Source organism: Orcinus orca, chromosome 12, assembly GCF_937001465.1.
Source record: "Orcinus orca chromosome 12, mOrcOrc1.1, whole genome shotgun sequence".
In the NCBI taxonomy this organism is placed as follows: Eukaryota; Metazoa; Chordata; class Mammalia; order Artiodactyla; family Delphinidae; genus Orcinus; species Orcinus orca.
The window spans coordinates 11,983,705-12,004,794 of record NC_064570.1 but is presented as its reverse complement, the minus strand read 5'-3'; the positions used below and the strand labels follow the sequence as shown (position 1 = coordinate 12,004,794).

General features: G+C 36.0%; 1 protein-coding gene across 10 annotated transcripts in view; it reads left to right on the top strand.

Moving 5' to 3' along the window:
* The window catches only part of SCAF8 (SR-related CTD associated factor 8), a 197,746-nt gene that overhangs the window by 58,711 nt on the left and 117,945 nt on the right, over positions 1-21,090 (top strand). For 9 of the 10 annotated variants that reach the window (XM_004263691.4, XM_033404423.2, XM_033404405.2 and 6 more), the window contains 9 exons: positions 332-525; positions 3,687-3,787; positions 6,275-6,388; positions 7,357-7,513; positions 9,369-9,502; positions 11,110-11,254; positions 13,005-13,073; positions 15,658-15,876; positions 17,105-18,572. In XM_004263691.4, coding sequence (XP_004263739.1) covers positions 332-525; positions 3,687-3,787; positions 6,275-6,388; positions 7,357-7,513; positions 9,369-9,502; positions 11,110-11,254; positions 13,005-13,073; positions 15,658-15,876; positions 17,105-18,558 — 2,587 coding nt within the window. In that variant the 3' untranslated portion in view covers positions 18,559-18,572. The remainder of the gene's footprint in view (positions 1-331; positions 526-3,686; positions 3,788-6,274; positions 6,389-7,356; positions 7,514-9,368; positions 9,503-11,109; positions 11,255-13,004; positions 13,074-15,657; positions 15,877-17,104; positions 18,573-21,090) is intronic. The other variant, XM_033404428.2, reaches the window with a different exon arrangement.

The window sequence follows — 21,090 nt, the reverse complement described above, 5'->3', positions numbered from 1 at the left end:
TCTTCCATCTTTCATCCCTGTTCTTGACTCTTGTTTGAAAAAAGAGTTGGAAGACCCTAAGAGAAAGTGAGGCCTTACTAGAATCTCTTTCTCTTACTCTTCCTTGTGGTTGTGGTTCAGTAAGAATCATTGCAAACAAACATCTGTGACTAGTGTGGACCTAAGCAGTATAGAGATTTGAGAAAATACATGTTTGATACTTGATTATGCTTGAATGTTTTTTAAAAGGTAGCTAAATACCAGACAGTCTCGCCCCCGCCCCACCTACAAGTGAGAAATTCGATAGAAGAATAACTTTGTCATTAGAAGTAAAGTAAGATTTTTTTTGTAGGTCACCAAGAAAACGAAGGTCTAGGTCACGATCTGGTTCTCGAAAGCGTAAACACAGAAAGCGATCACGCTCTCGCTCTAGAGAAAGAAAAAGGAAATCATCCCGTTCATACTCAAGTGAAAGAAGAGCTAGAGAAAGGGAGAAAGAACGACAGAAGAAGGGATTGCCTCCAATTAGATCTAAAACATTAAGTGGTAAGTGACGTACAAGCTTTGGTTTCAATAACATTGAGAAAATAGTATCTGTTACAATGTCTCCCAACCTTATTTTCAGACTAAGAGGTTAAATAACTGGTTTGGTATATGAGTAATTATATTTTTGGGTTTTGTAATGTGATAGAGGAGAAAAGGAAAAGGAATAGCAGTTTCTACTCGAGTACTAAAGTCATTGAGAGTTTTTTTTTTTAATGCTAGTTAGAAAATATGGCTTGATTAATGATTTATAAAGTGTCCTAGGCCTCGTGTCTGTTTCATGGACACCGTGACTTCTATGCACAGTGTCCTAACCAATTATGAACACTAGGTCTGTAGGAGTAATTATTATAGGAAGCATGCAAATTTTAAAGCTAATTATAAACTTACTGGATCAGTACTGAAGGAGAGATTTCTCTCATAAAAACTTTCCCTCCTTTATATGTTAATCTATAATGTATGATTAGAACACATTTGGTAGTAGTGGGAGTTTGTTTTGGGAGAGTGCTGCAGGAGAGTTGACTTGGTAGGCATGTGAGGTCTAGGAAAATAATTTGTAATTAGTGCCAAATTCTGCCTAAACGATTCTTAGCGGGTTATGACTTTTAAGGTGAATCAACAGACTGCAGATGGATAAAGTACATAAAAGGAAGTAAATTGTCATTCTTCGCCAAGAGCGAAACACTGATCAGGTTATCTAATTTCTGAATGTATCCAAATAAAGTCCTTCTGCCATGGCGATAGATGAATAACTGGTACAATTTATAATGCTGAAGCATCCTAGAAATCGAGGCTTAGGATTAAAGGCGACGCCATCTTACTAAATTCTAGCCGTTTGAATAAGCCTTGGCTATCTTTCCAGAATCTTACCTGATTATGAGAGCCATTGTTAATTTAGTAATGTTGACATTCCTAACTCTGAAAGTTTCTATTTATCCCTTAGGGTGAGGGACAAAATTCAAACATTTTCGTGCTGTCTGATAAATAATGTCAAAAGTCTGATCGTAAAATCTCGACTGTGCCTCCTCCCATGATTACTATTAGGACGTTCAGAATAACGATTTTTATGATGGGCTTTTACGTGGAGTCTCTCATTTAGTTCCTTACCTAACTTGTCATGTTTCGTTGCCACCGTTTACATAGTTATTGACCGTGGAATTTATTTTCTGTTGCTGTTTTATTTTCATGGGTAAAACACACAATTAAAAAATTTAGAAAGGACATAAGAAAATACAGTGAGAAGTATATCTTGTCTTTTACCTCAAAACTCTACTGAGAAGCAATAACAATTTGATGTGGTCCCAACACATTTTAAACACATGTGGTAGTGTTTCTCTGCCCATTGGTTCTTAGAACATGAGTTTTCATGAATAGTCCAGGGGCTGTGAAACATCAACAAAGAGTAACATTCTAAGAATCAAGTGTCCCCTTCTCGTGGGATGGAGGAGACTCATTACTTTCTGGGGGGGAAAATGGAGTTGTCCATGGGAAAAATTTGTAGAGAGACAATATCAAAAGAGTAGGGGAAACATGGAACAGATTTTGGGGAGATTAAGGCAGCTATAATATGTAGAACAGAGTAATGAAGAGGTGGGAACTGTTCAGTGAAAGAGGTCCAGAAATTTGCTAAGGGTTGGTGGTAGGTTGAATAGTGGCCACCCAGAGATGTCCATGTCCAAATCACTGGAGCTTGTAAATATGTTACCTTACATTTGTATATCTGATTAATAAGGATCTTGAGATGGGGAGATTAACTTGGATTATCCAGAAGGGCCCAGTGTAATCCAAGGGTCCTAATAAGAGGGAAACAAGAGGAGAGGGTCAGAGAGAAAAGGTGATGTGAACGTGGAAAGGAGAAAGAGATTGGTAAATGCTACACTGTTGGCTTTGAAGATGGAGGGTTGGGACCATGAGCTGAGGAGTGCAGATAGCTTGTAGAAGCTAGCAAAGGCAAAGAAACAAATTCTCTCCTAGGGCCTCCAGAAGGAATGCAGCCTTGTTGACTCATTTTAGACCCCCAGAGCTGTAAGAGAATACCTTTTTGTGTTTTCAGGTACTAAGTTTGTGGTGGTTTGTTACAGCAGCAAAAGAAAACTAATATGTTGCCCTTTGAGACTTTGGTTGAATATTAAGTTATTTATGCACAGGGTAAGACTGCATGAGGCAAAGAACAAAGAGCAGGGAAAGAGCAATTTCCAGGCATCTGTTAGCTGAACAGGTTCCTAAAGCTCACACAGGCCTGGAAGACGTTCAAGTTCTGACCAGCCAGAGTAGAGAGATGGAGACCTGATTGAAACCCACATTCAGTAGAATGTAATGTGAAACCCACATTGCAATGGTGACATCTTAGCTCTAGAGTAAAACCTGCTCTAGGCTGTGTTGTAGATGAAAGATAACCCAAAAGCTGGAGACTTCTTTTTTTTTTAATGACATTGACATAAATCCAAATATATTAAAACTCTGCAAATATATCAGCTGTAAATATTTTTAAAGTCAGTGTTTTCAGGAAAAGGAGATGTTCATGGAGACATGAACAGTGCAGCTCAAAGTAGGCAAGATGTCTCACGTGTAGCATTTATTTCTTAAAGGGAAGTGGCTTCCAGCCCTTAAGTATCCCTGAGTCTTTCATGATAATGAGTTCTAAATTAGCCTTTTCCTTTTTGTATATATATTTTTTGTGTATAATTATTCTTTCCTTAAGGATAAGATTTAACTGTTGATTTAGGAGAAACATCCATTTAATCATTCCAGCACAGAAAGATACTTAAAAGGTACACAGATAGGATTGCAATGAGAAGTGGTTTTGAAACTTTGTTGCACATTAGAATCACCTACAGAATTTTAAAACTCCCAGTTCCTGATCTGTCATACCCCATACCTTCCATCATCTTTTAGAGTGGGTTCCAGATATCCACAGGTGACTGATGTGTGCTGCCACGCTTGAGAACAGGTGATAATGCAAGAAGTTGACTTGGCATAGATGTGAATGGGTACCTGGTATTTTAGTTGATTTTAAACATAACATAAAAATGTCTGTTAACAAGTATGTAAAATATACTATCTGAAATTTTAATTTATTATTGTTACTAGTGTTTTTTCCTCAGCTACTTGAAAGAAGTAACTGTCTATGTGATTTGGGTTATTTGTCTCTTATATCTTGACAGTATGTAGTACTACTCTGTGGGTTGGCCAGGTAGACAAGAAGGCAACACAGCAAGATTTAACCAACCTGTTTGAAGAGTTTGGACAGATTGAATCCATTAATGTAAGTATCAGTTCTTAAATAATTTAAAGTTAAAAAAAAATAGGGAGTTTTCAGAGTCACTTTGGTTCCTTATTAGCCCAGCAATATCTGCCTTTAATCAAATTTTAAAAGGATTGTTTGACTCTAATCGTTTTTATGTTTACTCTGCTGTTGCTTATCTCTCTGCTTAATTAATTTTCCTTTTTTTAAATGGAAGTCTAACAAAATATTCTTAGGAGTTTTATAGCAATGTAATAGCACTTGATTCCTAAAAACATCGAATGTTTGAGTTAGCAGGAACCGTATGTGTGATATTGTTTAATTTCTTTTTTAATGAAAGTGAAGAAACTGAGTTAGAATTGTAATCACCTGCACATGAGCACATAGGTAATGGTGGAGACACAACTGGACTTGAGGTCCCAGTCTTTTGCCAGCCTCTTCCCACCCCTTCCCCTTCTCTTCCTCTCAGAGCAAACCTGAGGCAAGAAAACCTGTGTGGCCACAGCATAGCTCTATCACTCCTCAGCTTGATTCTTTCAGTGTACCCAGTCTCCACCTTTGAGTATTTTCTTCCTCCTGCAGGGCTGTTGTTTTTCCTTGAGGCTAAAGATAATGGAATAGTCATTTGAGGAGTCTTGTTCCTTAACTCTCTGATTTTATTCACTGTTACTATACTTTTATGTCTATTGGACCTTTTTATCATTATTTACCAGGAAATTGGCTGGTTTTCCTTTCTAGTCTTATATTCCTTATATTCTCAACATTCCTTATATGGCCAAACTTGACTTTTTGGTATTAATAACAGCACTCTTTATTTAAATTGAATTTGACCATTTTGTATTTTACTTTCAACTATGTATGATCTCATTGGAGCCTCACAAGAAGCTGGTTAAGTAATTCAAATATTGTTATTTTACCTGTGAGGAATCTAAATGATTTGTCTAAGTTACACAGATAATAAATAGCTGATTGATTGGTTAATTAATAGGTAATTGGCTGAGTGTTTCAACTTAGGTATTTCAGATTCCTCTTTTTACACCATGAAAGTGTTGTAGGCTTCTCTTCTCGTCTTTTTAAATTTCACCTGTCAGAACATAAGTAATCTCTGAGTCTGTGATCATATAACCTCTGAAATTTTTTCTGATTTTCTGCTGCCTTTAAACTGGTGGTTCTCAGCTCTAGCTGCATATCAGAAATGGGTTGACATTTGAAAAAATAGGGATGCCCATTATCAGTACCTTTAGATTCTTATCAAAGTGCCATAATTACGCAGGTGATTTTGATGCAAAGCCAGGAACCACTGCTCTGAACAGATCCCGAATCCAAGTAGCATTTTGTATTTTCACGTTGCTTATGACGTTTGTAGTCTTTCTTATACCACAGTCATTTGGACATTAGTTTGCCTTGTCTCCCTCTTCTTCTGTATTACCTTTTAAGAGTGTAGTACTTAAAAGTAATAGGCACTAAGTTATTTTGTGAACTGAAGTGTACTGAATGGCTAGTGATAAAATCCAGGATTTGAAAAATTAATGGAAGATTTATAAACCTTTCACTTCGTTTTGGGGGAGTTTGAAGACTGAGAAAAGTCCATTAGATTTAGCATTTTGTAGGTCATTAGCTCGAAGAAAATATTTTCGGTGGGTTGGTAAGGGGTTGGATCTACATTGCAAGAGATGAATTGTATAAGGGATTGGATAGACTTCTCTTTCGAGAAATTTGGTATTAAAGTGACAGCTGTTAGCAAGGCTGAGGGAAGCGTTACTTTGACAGCGAGAGCTTATTAGGTATTAAGTACTAACAAAGTGATAGAATACCTTTTGAGTTCTTCATAAAGAAACTGAAATGCTCTGTGTATTTTTCTGAGTTAATACATTAAAGATAATTTTATGATCTGGTAGTTAATAGAGTAGTTAAATGCTTTGTAAATAAACCTCTTGAGATCCTTACACTGAGGCTATCTTCTTATTCATATTGAAATCTTTGTCCAGAAGTACTTGGACAAAGTTAAGTTTTATAAAATTGAAAAGCTTTAGTTTTATTATTTGTTGTAGATTTTGGACTTTATATTAAGGATAAGATACTTCCCCAAAACAAAAATCCTTTTCACATTACTCAACATAACATTTGGCAAAATTTAAATACTACTGTAAATAAATTGTATGCCTTCAAATATGTTGGCCGTACAGTATTGTTTTCCTTTTATCTGGTGGTATTATATACACGTCTATACATTGCTTTGTTTTAATAGCTCTTCATTGTATGTTAAAACTTTAGTTGACACTTTCAAGATTTCACATATATCATGGCTTAGAATGAGATCCAACTAGCTTCTGAATTTTTTTTTTCAACTGATTGTGCTTGAATTTTACCAATAAACAGCTGGAGGAAGAAAAGGGGGAACAGTTCAGTATTAATAATCAATATTCTGTTCCATTAAAACTATAAAATGCCAGAAATGACTTGCCCTCCTCATAACACCCTTTCTAAAGAAAATAATTTTTTTAATAGATGATTCCTCCCAGGGGCTGTGCTTATGTCTGCATGGTTCATCGACAAGATGCATTTCGGGCTCTTCAGAAACTTAGTTCCGGGTCATATAAAATTGGGTCCAAGGTCATTAAGGTGAGATTGGGGGGCACGTGCTCTTATTTTATTGGATTGTTAGAATGTTTCCTGTATTTAATTCATCTTCTTCTTTAATGTTATAGGCAAACCTTGACAAATTTATTATTTTAGTATTGTTAAATTATAGAATTTGGCTATAGGTAAAACAATAACCAAAACTTTATTCAAGCAGTTCTTCAAAATCACACATGCACAGTATTCTTAGTCAACCCGGGCACCATTTTATGAGCAGAAGTTTTTCATTTTTACAAGTTTGTCTTTCATTCACTCCTTCCCAATGCTTCCTAATCCTACCCCTTAATTATATTATTAATGTCTCCTTTTTAACATCTTGTCTTATACAACTCAGGCCCTTGTGGAAGGTTTATTTATGTATATTTGTTTCCTCTTAGTCTTTGAGTATTTATTGTGTATTTTTCCATTTTTACTTCTTATAACTAATTTATATTTTATTTCTGCTATTTGGAGTTAATTTATTCCATAGTTTTAGCAACTGAATTAAAAATTTTTAAATAACTTTCAAGGGAGTTAATATGCCCGTGCTTTCTCATTTTATGGCAGAGAGTTTATGTAAGCTAAAGTGTCACTGGTCTCTTGGAGTACCAAGATTTTGTTTAACTATTCTAATTATCGCTAGTGTAGGTTGACATTTTTATGGTGAAAAGTAGATTTGGTTTATTTCTGGAAATGTGTTGTTTTAAGGCCATAGTAAGAAGTGGAAATAAATCCCATATTATAAACACCACCGCTATCTAATGCAGGTTTTATTTTACAAACAAAATCAGAAAATACATGGAAAAAATTTCATTGGCTACTGTTATTCCAGCAGTGATGCTTTGCCTGTCCAGCTGATTTTTAAAACTAATTTTATTCATATTTGCATTGTTAGCATATGATTTTGTATGTTTTACCTTGTTTTTACAGTAAACATGAGCTTTCTTTTTTCCTCTCCTCATTCCTGATAGATTGCTTGGGCTTTAAACAAAGGTGTAAAAACAGAATACAAACAATTCTGGGATGTGGATCTTGGAGTAACATATATACCATGGGAAAAAGTTAAAGTGGATGACTTGGAAGGTTTTGCAGAAGGAGGCATGATTGATCAGGAAACTGTAAATACTGGTAAGAGCCCTGTGGGTAGTTTTATTGTTTAAAAATATGCTTGAGGGGTTGTAATTGATGAGAGTTTTACATGTTGGGGTGAATTGTGTTTATTTCCTGGATCTTCCCCATCCTGCAAAAGAGGGGAAAAAGTGAAACATCACCCTGTTCAATGTGTATACTTAATGGGATCTATTTCATAAATGTCAGAGTATATAGATAGTGTTCTAAAACTCTAAATGTAGCATTTTTATATATGTCTTTTAAAAAGTTTCAGTCTTGGAGAGCATTGTATATATGGAGGCTTGTAAAGACTAGTTTTTTCAGTCACTTGAGTTTCAGTGAGAACCGGGGATGTAGGAAATTCCTTTAAAAAACTTCCTAGACTATTTTGATTAGTATCTATGTTGAGGATGCCAGGAATAGAATCTCAGAGAGCTGTAGTTCAGATTCATGCTGCTTTAGAAAGCTTACAACCAAGTGATAATCCGGCCCGTTCTTTTGAAAAATTTGTCTTTTTGTTTTAAAATTTTTCAGTTATAAATTCACAGAATAATGGATGCTTGGGAAAGAATTGAAATATGTTATACTTATTTCTTGATATCTTAGCTCTTCTACCAAAATTAGCTAATTTTCAGAATAGTATTTTTGTTCTCAGGCCAATGTACATATTTTCAAACACTTTTTCAGTTGTTTTCTTCTTGTCATTCTCTCTCGCTGTCTTTCTCTCTCCTTTTTGGATGGATGTTCCTCCAGAACATTTATTCATTCAAAAAATATTTCAGTTCCTACTGTGTGCCAGGCATAACTTTAGGAGCTGGGATTATAGCAGTGAGACAGACAAAAATCCTTCCTCTCTTGGAGTGCACATTGTAGTACAGGGGTTGACAACAGCCCATGGGCCAGATCTTACTGGCAGCCTGTTCAGTAAATAAAGTTTTATTGAAACACAGCCATGCTCAGTTGTGTTTACCTATTGTATATGACTTTTTAAAATTCAACAACAGTTGAGTCATTGTAACAGAGAACACATGGCCCGCACAATCTAAAATACTTACAAATAGGAAGAGTTTGCCAACCCATGTTCTAGTGGGAAAAAAATGGATAATAGATAAACTAGGTAGTATTTCAGTGTTGGTTAAGTTCTAAGAAGAAAAAACAGGGAAAGGGGATAGGCAGTATGGGTGTGGAGCTGTTGGAGTTTTAAGTGGTTGAAGAGGGTCAAATGGAGAAGGTGGTATTCAGAGGTGTGAGACATGCAGCTATCTGGGTAAGAGTGTTTCATACAGAGAGAACAGCAAGCGCCAAGTCTGTTAGAAAGTCGTGAGACCAGTATGGCTTGAGCATAGTGAGGAGTGAGTAGTAGGAGATGAAGTCAGAGAGGTGCAGAGGGGCGAAGTCATGTGGTCTTACTAGTCATTCTCATGACTTTGAGCTTTAAGGGAGGCGAACCTCTGGAGGAACCTCTTTGTTCTATTTTTGCATTTTTTTGTATTTTCAGAAAGATCTTTCTGTACTGGGTTAGTACTTGTTGTTTCCCCTTATGCCTTATGACAAAATATAGAATAAGGTTGGTTTGTCTTAAATCAGACAGCCTTTGAGATATGTATCTGTTATATCCCTTTTAAGTGTTTTCTCTAGACTGAATATTTTAGTGTCTTTGATTTGTGCCTCATGTCATGCTGCTTTGAACTCCGTAGTACCCTAATCAGATTTATCTCAGCAGAACCAAATAGGTTGGCACCGACAGCTGTGGACACATCTTAAAGATGTGCCAAGGTAGATGAAGGACTATTCAGATGTGAAATAAATGTGTACATATAAAATGAAAAATTGCACCTATCCAGAGGAAATCAATTTCAAATATTTTGTTTAGAGTGGGAGAGTGTGAAAAGCTCAGAACCCGTTAAAGAGACGGTCCAGACAACTCAGAGCCCACCTCCAGTTGAAAAGGAGACAGTGGTCACAACCCAGGCAGAGGTTTTCCCTCCACCTGTTGCTATGTTACAGGTTAGTGCTGGGTGTTTTTTTATTGTTTAATGTGTTGTTTTACAGTTTTGTTTTTACTCACATCTTTACTTCATAAAACTTGGAAGAAATTGTCCAAAATATTTTAATATTAAATATAAGCATTTTTGAAATTTTCCTTTTAGAAAAAGTGTAATTCATATTTAAATGTTTATTTATTGAACAAATATTTATTGATTGCCTGCTCTGTGACATTCACTGTTCTAGGCACCTGGAATAGGGATACATCAGTGGGGAAAAAAAACAAACACAAATCCCTTCCCTTACGGAGAGTTTGTTCTCAATAGGGGAGACAGAAAATATAAAATTAATAAGTTTATAAGATACTGTGGAGGGGAGAAGGTAGTACAAGGGTCATCAAGAGTGCCTAGGTAGGTGTTTAAAATTTTAAATAAAATGGTGAGGTAGACTTAATTGAGAACAAGACATTTGAGCCACAACTTAAAGTTGCTGAGGCAATTAGTCACGTGGCTATCTGAAGCAAGCGTTAGAGGCAGAGGGAACAACCAGTGCAAAGGCCTGCAGCCAGGAGCATGCTTCGTGTGTTCCTGGAATAACAAGCGGACAAGAATAAAGTGAGTGAGAGGCAACTTAGTGTAAGTGAGACCTCTAGGGGGACTTTGGTTTTCACTCTGAGATGGGGAGCCATTAGAGGACTTTGAAGAAAGGAGTGACTCAGTCTGGCTTAGAGTTTTAAAGGATTACACTGGCAACTATTTTGAGAATAGAATAGTGGGCATTGATAAAAGCAAAGAGACCAGTTAAAAGTTGCAGCAATCCAGGTGAGAGATGATGGTGGCTCAGACTGGACTGATGGCAGTGAAGGCAACGAGGAGTCGTCAGATCCTAGGTGTATTGTCATGGTGTGGCCAGTGCGCGTGGTTAGATTTGAGTTGTGAGGAAGAGCAGAGGCAAGGTTTTTGGTCTGAGAAATTGGAAAGATGGAGTTACCATTATCTGAGAATGAAAAAGACTGTGGAAGTGTGGTTTGGGAAGGACAGTTGGGAGTTCAGTTTTATGCGTGTGAAGTTTGAAGTCTTTCTAGACAGCAAAGTTGAGATGTTGAATAGACCATTGATACAGTGTGAACTTTAGGAGAGGGGTACAGCCATGCCATAATACAGATAAATATTTGGGAATTGTTGTACCTAGGATGAGTAAAAGAATTTATGATTAAGAGTAGAAAACAAATTAATGAGAAATTCAGCCATTTTAAAGCTGTTAGTGACATGCTTCCTAATGGTGATTAGATCGCATAATATAGCTAGGTATTATAAACGTAGTAGGAGATGGCAGTGTAAAATTGAGCATGGTATCCACATCTTTACATCACTCGAATGTAAGGTAGATTTCACAATCTCTACACATACTGTTTGTTGAAAAATACTGTCTTGCTTTTACCTCAAGTAAGTTCACTTATAAGAATACAAAAAGGAAGGAAAAAAAAACCAAAACAACTTAATATAATTTGTTACTTTGTTACTTTCCTATAAAAGAAACAGAAATAATTTATCTTTGGTTGTCCTAAGATGTAATCGTTGCAGATGGATAAAATGATACATGGACTTTTTATTTTCTATCCACAAAAGATTCCAGTAGCTCCAGCAGTGCCTACAGTTAGTTTAGTCCCACCAGCATTTCCTGTGTCAATGCCAGTTCCTCCTCCTGGATTCAGTCCAATTCCTCCACCGCCTTTTCTCCGTGCAAGTTTTAACCCTTCACAACCACCTCCTGGTAAGAAATTTTCATCTTATCATTTCAACTCTATTTAGAATATCATTTAAAATGTTCTTTTTCCAGGTTTAAACGCTGTAGAGCAGTGATTCTCAAACCATAGCTTACATGCGAATCACTTGGAGGGCGTGTTAAAGCACAGGTTGCTGGCCCAGCCTCCTTTTGAGTCAGTGGAACTGAGGTGGGGCAGGACAGTTGCATTGAGAACAAGTTCCCAGCTGATGCGTATTGTTGCTGGACCACACTTTAAGAAGCACTGACAGAAAAGAAATGGAATCCTTTAAAATCATTGAAATGCCTTAAGATGATTTAAAATTTATGTTGAAGTTTTTATATAAAAGTTCTCTATAGTTATCACCCATTCATCAGAAAGTATGCATTAAATTATATAGATTAGTCCTCCTAAAAATCATTAGATTTCCATTTTGACATTAGAAATTATAGTATATCTTAAAATGCTAATTGAATTCATAATACTTTTTTTGACCTAATAAATTATAGATAAACAAGTTCCTTGAATCATTGTTTCTAGGTAAAAACTATAGGTTACTTGACATTTATCAATTAAATATAAATAATTGCTTGCATAGGTTAGAGATAGAGCTTTTCGTATTAGATCGTGGAAGGCTTAGACAAAGGAGAGAGATAATACAAGGGATCAAACGATATATGTTGTTTTTCAGAACTATTTTTTTTGAACTTCATGAATTATTTGTGTACTATAGAAAAGAAGTACTGAATTGACTTCTGTAATTTAAGTTCTTAGTCATTGAATAGAGTTCCTAAAAACTGTCAACAAGGCCAAAAAGTAAATTCATTGTCTGAAAACGATTGTAATTTGTCATGTAATGTAAATTTTTTAAATTACAGTTTAATACATAATTTGAAATTGATGCAGATTTTAATAAGAACTTTATCTTTTAATATTTTAAATATTGGAAAACTACTCATCAGATATCTTCAATCACAAATCTGTATTTGTGATTGAAAATTAAAATTTTTTCTCAGAAGGTATTTTTAAATGATTTTTTCAAAAAACATACCACATGGATTTTATAGAGTCTTTATCTAGCATTCATTTGTTGAAAACCACATATCTTTTTTTCCCGTTATTCTTAGCCACTATTTTCTATTGGAATTTAATGGTAGCTCTATATTTTAAAAATGCTAGGGAAGCAGGTTTATAGTTTGATCATATGACATTTAAAATCATAAAACAGCCAATATTAAATTTATTTTATTTATTCCTTACTTATTTTTTATTAAGATTTGTTTCAGTGCTTAAAATAAAATATAGTAACATCCAAGGTTAATAAAAGTATTCTGATATAGTGGGTAAACAGCATATACATCAGAGAAGTACAATAGCACATTTTACAGATGACATTATTGCATATGTTATCAGCCGCTTAAAATACAATGTTTAACTTCCCGTACAGTCACCATGCTAACATATAAACAGGTTGCCTAGCTTGACTTAATCGTTGATTTTACAGCATCGTAGAGCATGCCAAGTAAATAAGTAGTACATGCTCATGATGGGGCTCTCTGCTTTACTTAGCTTACGGAGGATCAAATAAGGTAGTGTATATAAAAGTAATTTTTTAAATGGAAAATATATTCATAAATATGAGGTAGTAATGACTGTTTTAAGAATGTAGGATTTCATTTATAGCTGTTGGAATGTTTGATTTAAAAGAAAGTAACACTTTTTGTTATTTTATTTTTGGTCTTTTTTTTTTCCATGTAGGTTTCATGCCACCTCCAGTTCCACCACCTGTTGTACCACCACCTACTATTCCACCAGTAGTACCAACATGTGAGTTTTCTACTTTAAGAATTTTCTTTCTTTATGATAGTGATAATGTGTTGGTTCTCATTTTTGTGAATTATTGTTAATTTTTTTATCATAGAAGTTTTCAGACAAATGCATTTTTTGGGTTAAATGATTTCTAACAAATTAACAGTATCATATGACAGTTCAGATTTGCTCTGTTGTATCAAATTTGTGTTTTTTGTTTTATGTATAAAATGTCTTAATCTAGAGCAGCCCCACCCACACCCCCTTTTTAAAAATGCTTCATGTCTTTGACTTGTTGAAAAGCAGTTCACTTCTGTATGCAAGATCCCAAATAATGGGTTTGGTTTTTTTGCTTCTTTGTGGTATCTTCCTTGAATCTCCTGCAAATAGAAAGTTTTTAGCACCATAGGCTTGTTTAGAATATGCTTCAACTTTTTTGATAAGAATACTTAACAAGTGGGGTGCTATGGACTTGATATTATATCACATCAGGAGCCTGTGCAGTGCCTTCTTGTCCCACTTTTTTTTTTTTTTTTTTTTTTTTTTTTTGCGTTACGCAGGCCTCTCACTGTTGTGGCCTCTCCCATTGCGGAGCACAGGTTCCAGACGCGCAGGCACAGCGGCCATGGCTCACGGGCCCAGCCGCTCCGCGGCATGTGGGATCTTCCCGGACCAGGGCACGAACCTGTGTCCCCTGCATCGACAGGCGGACTCTCAACCACTGCGCCACCAGGGAAGCCCGTCCCACTTTTAATGATGTCATAATGGATCAGAGCATTCAGATAGTGGGACCTGGTCATTTAAAAAAGTTGCCCTTCAAATTTTCATCAGATGGTTTCATCTTTTGATTATTATTGCTGAATCTACTTTTCATTAGTTGCAAAGTGGTGACCTTCCGAATTTTGTAATTCCTTCCACATTTCTTAGCAGGGATTTTTTCTGTAAAGAAAAACTTTCTCTTATCAACTAGTAGTATTTAGTTACCTTGAAGTACAGTTGTACAGGAGAAGCTAAATTCTTGCCTGTAAGTGCAATTTTTCAGAGTAATGAGTTCTATGGATATTACCTGTGATATCCAGTGACTGAAGGTGGGGGAGGATTTCTCTTATTTCTCCTTCTCCACTCCCTTCCCTCTACTTTTTTCTCCTTCACTTTTAGTAGTGTTTATGGATTAATGCATTTTTACTTCCAAGTGGTTGCATTCACCTTTCTTTTTGAAGTTCAGTTTGTTCATTTTTGGACAGTAAGAGCCTTTCATGTTACTTCTCTATTGTTTTGAGATGACTGCATCAGTTTTTGAGAGCTTTTTGGCCTAATACTAGACCAAAGGACTTTATTGTAAAGAGAGTGTATATGATACAGTTTTACGTTTTGGTGTTATAACCCACTTTTTTAAACTCTTTTCTCTCCTTCAGTGTTTAGACAACATTAGAATCCTTTTTGTGTTACTGTTGGTTAATTAGGAAGAATTGTTTATTCTTTCTGAAAATTAGAAAAGTGTTCAGAAGCCGTTTCTGAATTCACCATTCACAGAGACTCACCTTACTTAGAGCCTCCCTCCCAGTTGTTTCTCCTTACACTGTTCATTTTGGAAAACCGAGCGTCAATTAAAGGAGAAGGAGAAACACCACTGTGTGCCAGCTGCTCCCCTAATTGTTCACACTGTCTTATCTAATTCTCATAATTCCCATACATGATCCCGGTTGATTTTTATCCCAATTTTACAGCTCTGTTCTGTGCTAACAGTTTGTCTAGGTAGTCCAGAGTTAAACGTGAGGATAACAGTTTCTAAAATCCCAAAGTACATGATTTAGTAGTGTTGTGAAATAAATTTGACTAGAAATTCTGTGTGTGATTTTTATACTCCTCTAGCTTAGTTTTTTAACATACAGGTGACATATACAGAAGAGTTTTTCTACCCGTTCTTTATGCCTTTTTTATATCTTTATAAAAAGGAAATGGTTTTACCTTTTTATGTGTAGTTCTCACCTGATGAGTTTCCTGCCTCATTTAACAAAAGGTAGTGAATGTAAAGACCCTCGTACTTACAGATTCAACGGGATTGGGCAGATTTTCACTCTCATATTTGTTGGTTTTCGTCAATCATTTCTCTGTATTTAGATATTCCCATACTGGCATCCTTGAAAAATTATGATTTTTTTTTAATTGCTGGGATTTTGTTCTTAAGTATGGATCCTTATTTTACTAAACATTTCTCTTGAAAATATTTCTAAAAATTGTTGTTTTTCCCTATTTTTAAAAAATGAAGCTTTCTAAATATAATTTAGCTTCTTCAGGATGACTCATTTGTCACTTTGAGCATCAGTTATTATATAATGTGCTAGGTGATACAGAGATGCCATTAAGTGAAACACTCAAGCTGCCAGAAGTTAGTTTTCATTATAAACGAAATAAAGGGACCAGAAGAGAATTCACATATGTCATGTTAACTGAGCAGTCTTACCAAATAATTGGGGAAAGAGGATAGGAAGTCATTTAAAACTTTGGCAAGACCAGTGTTGGTCATACTTAATATTTTTACCTAGCACATGAATTGATTAGCTAATTAAATCTGAAATATATATTCTCCTTCTTTAAACAGCTTTAGTGCAGCCGCCATTATCTATGACTCCAGAAACTGTGAAAGATGTTGGATTTGGTAGCCTTGTTTTGCCAGGTGGTTCTGTTGCCAGCAGTCTTGCTACTTCCACTCTGCCAGCTGGAAGTGTTTTTAATCCTCCAACTAAACAAGCAGAGCCTGAAGAAAAAGTACCTCATCTTATAGACCACCAGATTTCTTCTGGTGAAAACACCAGATCAGGTAAAAAGAAAAAAGAAATCCCCAGAGATACATAGCTAAATCATAATCACTACTTCTCTATATTGGTGTTTAATTCTTAGGTGCCATGAATGTGTAAAACATTTATCTCCTAAAATTCCTGTTAAAAACAAATTTGGCATTCTCTTCAGGATAGTATAGATTTTGACACCTTTCCATTAAGACTCCTTCTCCTCCTGTTTTTGGCCTATTGGAACTGTTTTAATGTGTTATCAAAATAAGATTGCACAAAATATGTATACTTACAGAAAGATTAAAACAAACAAGTATTAGTTATAAGTAACTACTACCAGATATCCAGCTAGGTCTAGAAGATAAATATAGTTTTGAAAGCAGCGAGTCCTTTTTTTTTTTTTTCCCTTCCTGCAACCGTAAAGCAGTTTATTTACTTGCATGATGCCACACACAGGCTTTAAGTAGCAGAGCCAGGAATTAAACTCTCTTTTTTAGATTTTTTAAACCTGCAAGCTCAGTGTTCTTTTGGCTACACTATACATCTTTTTTTTTTTTTTTTCTTTGACATCTTGGAGTATAATTGCTTTACAATGGTGTGTTAGTTTCTGCTATATAACAAAGTGAATCAGCTATACGTATACATATATCCCCATATCTCCTCCCTCTTGCGTCTCCCTCCCACACTCCCTATCCCACCCCTCTAGGTGGTCACAAAGCACCGAGCTGATCTCCCTGGGCTATGTGGCTGCTTCCCACTAGCTATCTGTTTTACATTCGGTAGTGTATGTCCATGCCACTCTCTCCCTTCGTCCCAGCTAACCCTTCCCCCTCCCGGTGTCCTCAAGTCCTTTCTCTACGTCTGCGTCTTTATTCCTGTCCTGCCCCTGGATCTTCAGGACCAAAGTCCTTCTTTTATGGCACCACTGTTAGTATATTAAGAATTGTTTGTACTTTAGAAAGACTTTTGTTAAAGGTGGAGAATCAGTATAAAACCTGATATTTTTATTTAACTTAAAAAGATTCATGTAAAGATTTTAGGTAGCAGCCCCACTTACGTTTTAATATTAAATTTCACTACGTATGGTATTAATTTTAGCTTTAATTTATTAATATCTAGTGTACCTGTGGATTCTTGGGGGGATACAAGTAGCTGATTAAACTAACTGCTGGAAATTATAGCATTAATAATTATAAACATAGTTTCCTTTTCACACCAGAATGATTGTTTGTGTTATTTTTCTTCTTTCCATTTTAGTGATTCCAAATGATGTTTCAGGTGGCTCTGCGATTTTAGGAGGACAGCCGCCAAATGTGACGAACAATTCTGGAATTCTGGGAGTCCAAAGACCAAATGTATCAAGTAATAATGAAATTCTTGGAGTCCGGCCATCTAATGTTTCCAATAGTTCTGGGATTATTGGAGCCCAGCCACCAAATATTCTAAATAACTCTGGAATTTTGGGAATACAGCCACCAAGTGTGTCAAGTAGTTCTGGACTTCTGGGCATGCTACCCCCAAATATACCTAACAATTCCGGACTTATGGGAGTACAGCCACCCAGTGTTCCAAATACTTCTGGACTTTTGGGAACACAGCCACCAGCTGGGCCTCAAAATTTACCCCCTTTAAATCTTTCTAATCAAAGGATGCCTGCAATGCCAATGTTAGACATTCGTCCAGGACTAATACCACAGACACCTGGACCAAGATTCCCTTTAATGCAGCCTGGAATTCCACCTCAGCGGGGACTCCCTCCCCCAGCGGTGCTTGATTCAGCTCTCCATCCACCACCCCGTGGTCCTTTTGCTCCAGGAGATATTTTTAGTCCACCTGAAAGACCTTTTCTAGTTCCTGGAAGACAAAGTGTAGACAATGTTGCTAATCCAGAAAAAAGGATACCACTTGGGAATGATAACATTCAACAGGAAGGAGATAGAGATTACCGGTTTCCTCCCATAGAAACCAGGGAAACCATTAGTAGACCTCCCCCGGTGGATGTTAGGGATGTGGTTGGACGGCCTGTAGATCCAAGAGAAGGTCCTGGAAGGCCTCCATTAGATGGTAGAGATCATTTTGGACGACCTCCTGTAGATATTAGAGAGAATCTTGTGAGGCCAGGCATAGATCATCTTGGTCGAAGAGACCACTTTGGCTTTACTCAAGAGAAGCCCTGGGGGCATAGAGATTTTGACGAGAGAGAGCATCGGGTTCTGCCTGTCTATGGTGGTCCAAAAGGCTTACATGAAGAAAGAGGTAGATTTCGGTCTGGAAACTATCGGTTTGATCCTAGAAGTGGTCCTTGGAACAGAGGATTTGGACAAGAAGTTCACAGAGATTTTGATGACCGCAGAAGACCCTGGGAGAGGCAAAGGGATAGGGATGACAGAGATTTTGATTTCTGCAGAGAAATTAATGGAAGTCGTTTTGGACGAGATAGAATTCAAAACACCTGGGTCCCCCCTCCTCATGCTCGGGTTTTTGATTTTTTTGAAGGGGCCACTTCTCAGCGAAAAGGTGATAATGTGCCTCAGGTTAATGGTGAAAATACCGAGAGACATGCTCAGCCACCACCTTTACCAGCGCAGAGTGATCCTGAACTTTATGAAAAACTGACATCTTCAAGTGAAATAAACAAGGAGAAGAGTGACACAGTTGCTGATATAGAGAGTGAACCAGTGGTAGAAAGCACAGAAACTGAGGGGACATAATCATCACTCAGTAGGTAAAAGATACATTTTGTAAAGTTGTCATCTCTCTGTAATAGATTAATGGCTGACTGGACCATAGTTGTTCACTTTTGTCTGCCAGAATTAAGTTAATCTGATGTTCATGTTCACCTTTCTCTTAAAATAATTGTACAACTGACTTGTATAGACATTGTTCTTAATATGAACATGGTAGGTAAACATTTTTTTATTTTTCTGATAAAATATAAATGTTGCCCCCAGATTCTTTTAACTTCAAGGAAATGAATAACAGCTTGTCAGAGACTTCCTATGGAAGAAAGAATTTTTTAGATACTACCATTAGGTTGGATATGGTAATAGATATATTTCAAAATAGCAAACGGTGGTATATCTTATCCATATCTTTAGGCTGCTGCAGAATTTTAAGGTAGTAGACAAAGCTGTGATATTTTATGCAAAGACTGGCTCTAGATATTTGAGGAGCACAATACAGAGATTTTAAAAAGTGATTTTGTAAAATCTACACTATGGTCTCTGTTTCTCCAAAGTAAGTGTTTGTGATTTGTTCCTCATACTGCAGTGAGTAAAAAAGAAAAAAGAAAAAAAGAAAACAACATAAATATTAAAGTACGTTTCAATGTTGGGTGAATTTTGTTTTTAGATGCCAATAAAACTTATTTGTTTGATAACAGTGTTCTAGGAATTGTATTTTTTTAACCTACAGATTCTTAAAACCATGGATCATTAGCAGCATGTGCTTAGTTGTTGCAGAATTTTTCTATTAACTCGTAATAACAACAACAAAGAACCATGTGGTTGAAAAAAGCGTGTACTTTGATATAAAAATCATGCAGTCTCATTAGTATGTGTGTAATATCTGTGTATATTTATTGCATAAGTCATACGTAGAGTTTTCTTTCTCTGTACGTCTATTTTCATGCACATACAGAGAAAAATAGGAAGTTGGTAGTTTAGATAATAAAATATTCTTTAAAACTGGATAGAAAATAAGAGCAATTTGGCTAATTGACATTGCTCATAGTTACAGCTCTTAGCCTTTATGATGGTAAAATAAGAAATACTGTAAAGAAATACATTGGCAGTTTGGCCGTTCTCTTTTAATACAGTTAAGCATGAAGCCAGATTTAGCATCAAGCTGAATTCCACGTAAATGCTTGCATTGCTTTGTTTCACACTATTTGCCATTCTGCATAGATAGTGCTTATACTGAAGTACTTACTGGTCACTTGCCTGAAGTGAATTTCTCAGTTGCACAAAATGTAGAGTAGTGTTGGTGGATTTTAAAACATTAACTTGTATACCAGAAACAATGTGCCCGTCATGTGTTTTGTAGGCTCTGCATAATGCTGTTCAGATTAGCCTCCAAGGTAAACTGAGTAGCAGAAAAGTTGGGGATAAGTTTCCTGTTTTATTTATTATTATTATGTTTTTGCTTTTGCTTTTCATTAATTTGCTGTTTGTTTCTCCTTTGGGTTTTACATATATACACATATATATAAAACCATTGGTGTTTTTCCGTTTCTAATGATGGCTTTCATTTGATCCCATGAACAGTTGCTTTGTCTCCTATTCCAGTAATTCCTCATTGTTCTATTTATCTAAAATTCTTAAGTTACATTTGTCAAGCCCCCCCACCCCACCCCGCACCAGAAGAAATGATGGAGTACACCAGCCATTGAACGTTGGGTGGTTTTTGCTTCCCTCTGATGATCTATAGGTCTTTAAGGATTCTCGCCAAAAATAAAGTCTTTTCTTCTTGTAGGTTCTGAAATAGAAATAGTACGTTATTTATTTTGTTTTTTTGGAAAAGTGGATGAGAGGGGGAGTTTGGTGTTTATTTCTAGGGTAATTGAATTCAGTCCAATAATTTCGAGTTGGTTTCAGATCATTTCCTTGGGGTAATGGGAAAAACTGTGACATTGGTACGAAGTTTTAATATTCTGGAAAGATTTAGCCTTGTCCTTAAGGAAATTACATTAACTGGGATTTCTCTCAAACTACTTTAGTTACATTTATCATTATCAAAATTAAGTGACATTCACTTGGATTAAGTAGCAATAAAAAAGAAAGTGAGACTTTTCAGTGACTTTTGATCCCAAGTTTTTTTAATCACCCTTGGACCTTCAGGTGCAAACTTGAAAATAAAATGTGTACAAGTATTGCACTGGTTTGATGATTCTGATGGTAGAAGTTACCTAATCAGTTGTCAGTACTGTCTCCTAGAAACCCATCTTGGAAATGTGTGACACGCTTAATTAAAACAGCTGAAAAATAATTATGTGTAGTTAGGCTCACTTTATCCTTGTATTGTTGTGTAATGTTTGAGTGAAAGGATGTTATTCATCCTCATACTGAATTCCCAAAATTGATATTTACGTTCACTATTTTTTTTTAAAACGGTGGAGAGAAAAGTTAATTGTCTTACTTTGCTAAGTTTGACATAAGACCTATCACATTTTTGACGCTTTTGATCACAGTACTGCTGTCGCTAGAATGCTAGCAGTTAGAAATATGCAAGGAGTACCTAAATAC